This window comes from Xenia sp. Carnegie-2017, unplaced genomic scaffold (assembly GCF_021976095.1).
Source record: "Xenia sp. Carnegie-2017 unplaced genomic scaffold, XeniaSp_v1 HiC_scaffold_2, whole genome shotgun sequence".
NCBI lineage: Eukaryota > Metazoa > Cnidaria > Anthozoa > Malacalcyonacea > Xeniidae > Xenia > Xenia sp. Carnegie-2017.
The window spans coordinates 1,355,378-1,358,426 of record NW_025813482.1 but is presented as its reverse complement, the minus strand read 5'-3'; the positions used below and the strand labels follow the sequence as shown (position 1 = coordinate 1,358,426).

Here is a 3,049-nt window from a genome sequence, read left to right as displayed (position 1 = left end):
ATGTTTTAGCATGGTAACGGGTTGAGGGGTGCAAGTACAGTGCAAACCCTGTTGCGTCTAAATCTCACTGTACAGTATTTCTGATTATTTAATGATGTCTTTAGAATGGAATTGCCAGTATCATAAAAAAATTACGATATCATGAAATGTACTTGACAACATCTTCTCCAGGCTTTCCTCTTTCGTTCCAAAAACTTCGAAAGCGACCGTCGACTCCACATTGATCTTTATAGCGGAAGTAGTATTTCTAGTATATAGTGATTACTAAATTGTTCTTGTGATTTTTTGGCCAATGCATATGGGTGTTAACATTTCCCCGATTGGTGATGATTAATATTTTTCAAATATATTGTAGATTGTACTCATTGCAGTGTATAACAATTATATTGTATAATCGACCATTTGTTCTTCACGTTTTTTAACAAGGAATTCAGCTCGCCTTATTATTGATAGTCAAACATTGTTCAATCTAGCAATAGATTTTGGATAGAATGTGTTTTCTTCAAATTAAAACTTATTTTAGCAGAAAAATATGATTAAGAATTGAATCTAGCTCAGTCATGGCTGTGAACTTTTGAATGCTCGATTTGGTCGGCTCTCAATGCCTCTCTTTGATGCTGAACTACGCGAAGCTAAACGTTTTGGTTTTAAATTCGTAGCAAATTCATGAAATCACTAAAGTAACACGAAGAATCACTTGCATCTCAGATGTATGCCATGTAAAGAATAATTTTAGCTGAAGAAACGTCTTGATAAGCCTACGTATGTTTTTAATACCTGACCCAAAGTGTAGTTGTCGCAATAGTGAGGAAATTTTGTCGAGGAGATGATAGAATTGATGCTACACAATGCAATAAGCAAATACTGTATTAGGTCTTCTCTACAATGCCAGTTGTATTCCGTATTACAGAATCCCGCTGTGAAGCCTGTTTAATATGTAACTTTTGCAATAAATAAACTTTCGAGTAAGTATCGTACATTTTGTGAAAATTAATTTTCTCTATTTTGTGGTTTTCTCAACGAAGTTGCTCTTCTTACCAAAACAAATATTTGGTAAAAATTCTTTTTTAAAGTGTGCAATTTTATTTCATTTGCATGTATCGTTTGAATGAGGTTTACTGTCTATTGGGTTTTATGTTACAGAACAATCGACTATTTTGTGTGAAATCCGAGGAGATTAACTGGCGCACTTTCATTGCATGCAGGTATTATTGGCAGCAGTCGGTTGTGTTGCATGATACACCAAGACTGCACGAAACAACTTAGTCTCATTTGTCTCCATTGTAGCTGCAAATATACTCCGTGGTTAACCTTGGTTTCGTCACCAAAAGGTTGATAAGATGGAGTTAAGGAACTTAGCAGTTTTATTCAGTATCGCTGTTTTAATAAGTATCGCCAAGTCGCAAACAGCTGAGCCAGATGGTGAGTGCATTGAATGTTGTTCGTTTCATCACAGTTTAAATCACAATACTCTTCTATTTAATAACATATTTTTTATAATGATCATTTAATGACACCAAAATACTGAGATTTTCATGGATGCGTATGTCTAGATTTGATAGGTTATTTTGAATAAAATGCGCAAATAAAACCTTGAAGGTTTTCCTTTATTACTTAAAGTTTTCAAAGCAGGGTTGGGTATAAAAATACAATATGATAATAAGCATTGACTTCATGATGAAGCTTGTGTATGGATAATTGCTAGTTTGCGTGAAAACACCGTTGTTGATTTTAATGCTATCTTTTTGGGGATTTATGTGAAGCCACCCCTGGCATTTGTAAAATGTTTGCTTTGATGTAATGACTCACGACTTATGTGCAGCGTGACAAACGTTTTGGTTTAAGCAGGGTCTAAAATTCTTCTTTGCTACAAGTCTAATTGAAACTGAATGATAGATTTTTTCTTAGTGGTTATTAGAGTTTTTCTTTGTCTCATAGACACCGACAACAAAGAGGTCAGTGTCTGAAGCGCAAACACACATTGAACAGTTCGGCCAAGGGTCGCATTACATAAAGCTTCTGTGTGTACATATTTTTCTAAAGGAATTTTCCATGACTTTGTATTCATGTTCTTTCGACATTCATTCTACAAATTCGTTTAATTTTTTTCATTTACTTTTTCTAAATCACGCAAAAAACTTGTAGATTGTTCCCGACCAACCTACGTATATTAATACAATAGGTGATTGTCGTCTTCAATTGCGATATACTTGATCTTAACCTGTGCGCACTTTTTAAATAGCTTTGTCGTAATATCGTAGGAGCATTTTTGTCGTTTGAACGAAGCTTATGTTTGAGTCAATCTTTGTCATTTTACATTGCGCAATCAAAATTAGAAACATTTCTTTCTATTTTTTCTCCTCTCCCTAAGCATATTGGCATCAAAACGACCTTTCGAGCGTACATGTTTGATTTACTGAAACGTCAAAAACTCTGAATAAAATGACTTTAAATGAATTGCTGGTTGAAATTGCTTCAATTGTAATTGCGGCATAAATTCACATATGCTTTTCCTCAAATAGCGGTCTTTCTGTTAACTTTCATTGACCAATAGGTTTGTGCTCACTAAGGTCTTCATGTTTCCACACGTAAATGAACAGATTTCTTTATCGGTTTTTGAAAGTTAACGTGTGCAAATTTACACATAATGCTGGTAGTTTTTGTAATTCTTGCATAGTTACAAAGTTAATTGATACACTGTCTATTTGTATGTCACACAGCATTCTTTTTGCCGCATCTTTTGTTTCTCTTCGTCTTTACAAAAATAATGGTCTAAGCGTATGTTTGGCAGTTTAAGTCTTAATAAATTACTTCATAATTAAGGCATTGTTTTCCTGCAATAAAGCAAAATTTTGATTGGAAACAGGGTTGCTTGAAAAAAAATGATTTTAAAAATAGTAAATTAAAGTTAAAGTTTATCATCTTTGTCTTCACGTCAGAAGAAAGCATTTGTTTTTCTCACTGGTTTTGCTCTTTGCATGTTTGATTTCATCTTGATGTGATTAATTATGATTTTCCCCTTTTTTTCTTACAGGTTCTGGCGAAGTTG

The 3,049-nt window shown here is 33.8% G+C and overlaps 1 protein-coding gene across 1 annotated transcript in view; it reads left to right on the top strand.

Moving 5' to 3' along the window:
* Window positions 1-1,170: 1,170 nt before the first annotated feature.
* LOC124440847 (collagen alpha-1(I) chain-like) overlaps window positions 1,171-3,049 on the top strand; it is a 28,684-nt gene continuing 26,805 nt past the window's right edge. Inside the window, exons 1-2 of the mRNA XM_046991284.1 lie at window positions 1,171-1,422; window positions 3,035-3,048. Of these exons, the coding sequence (XP_046847240.1) occupies window positions 1,341-1,422; window positions 3,035-3,048 (96 nt within the window). The 5' untranslated portion in view covers window positions 1,171-1,340. The remainder of the gene's footprint in view (window positions 1,423-3,034; window position 3,049) is intronic.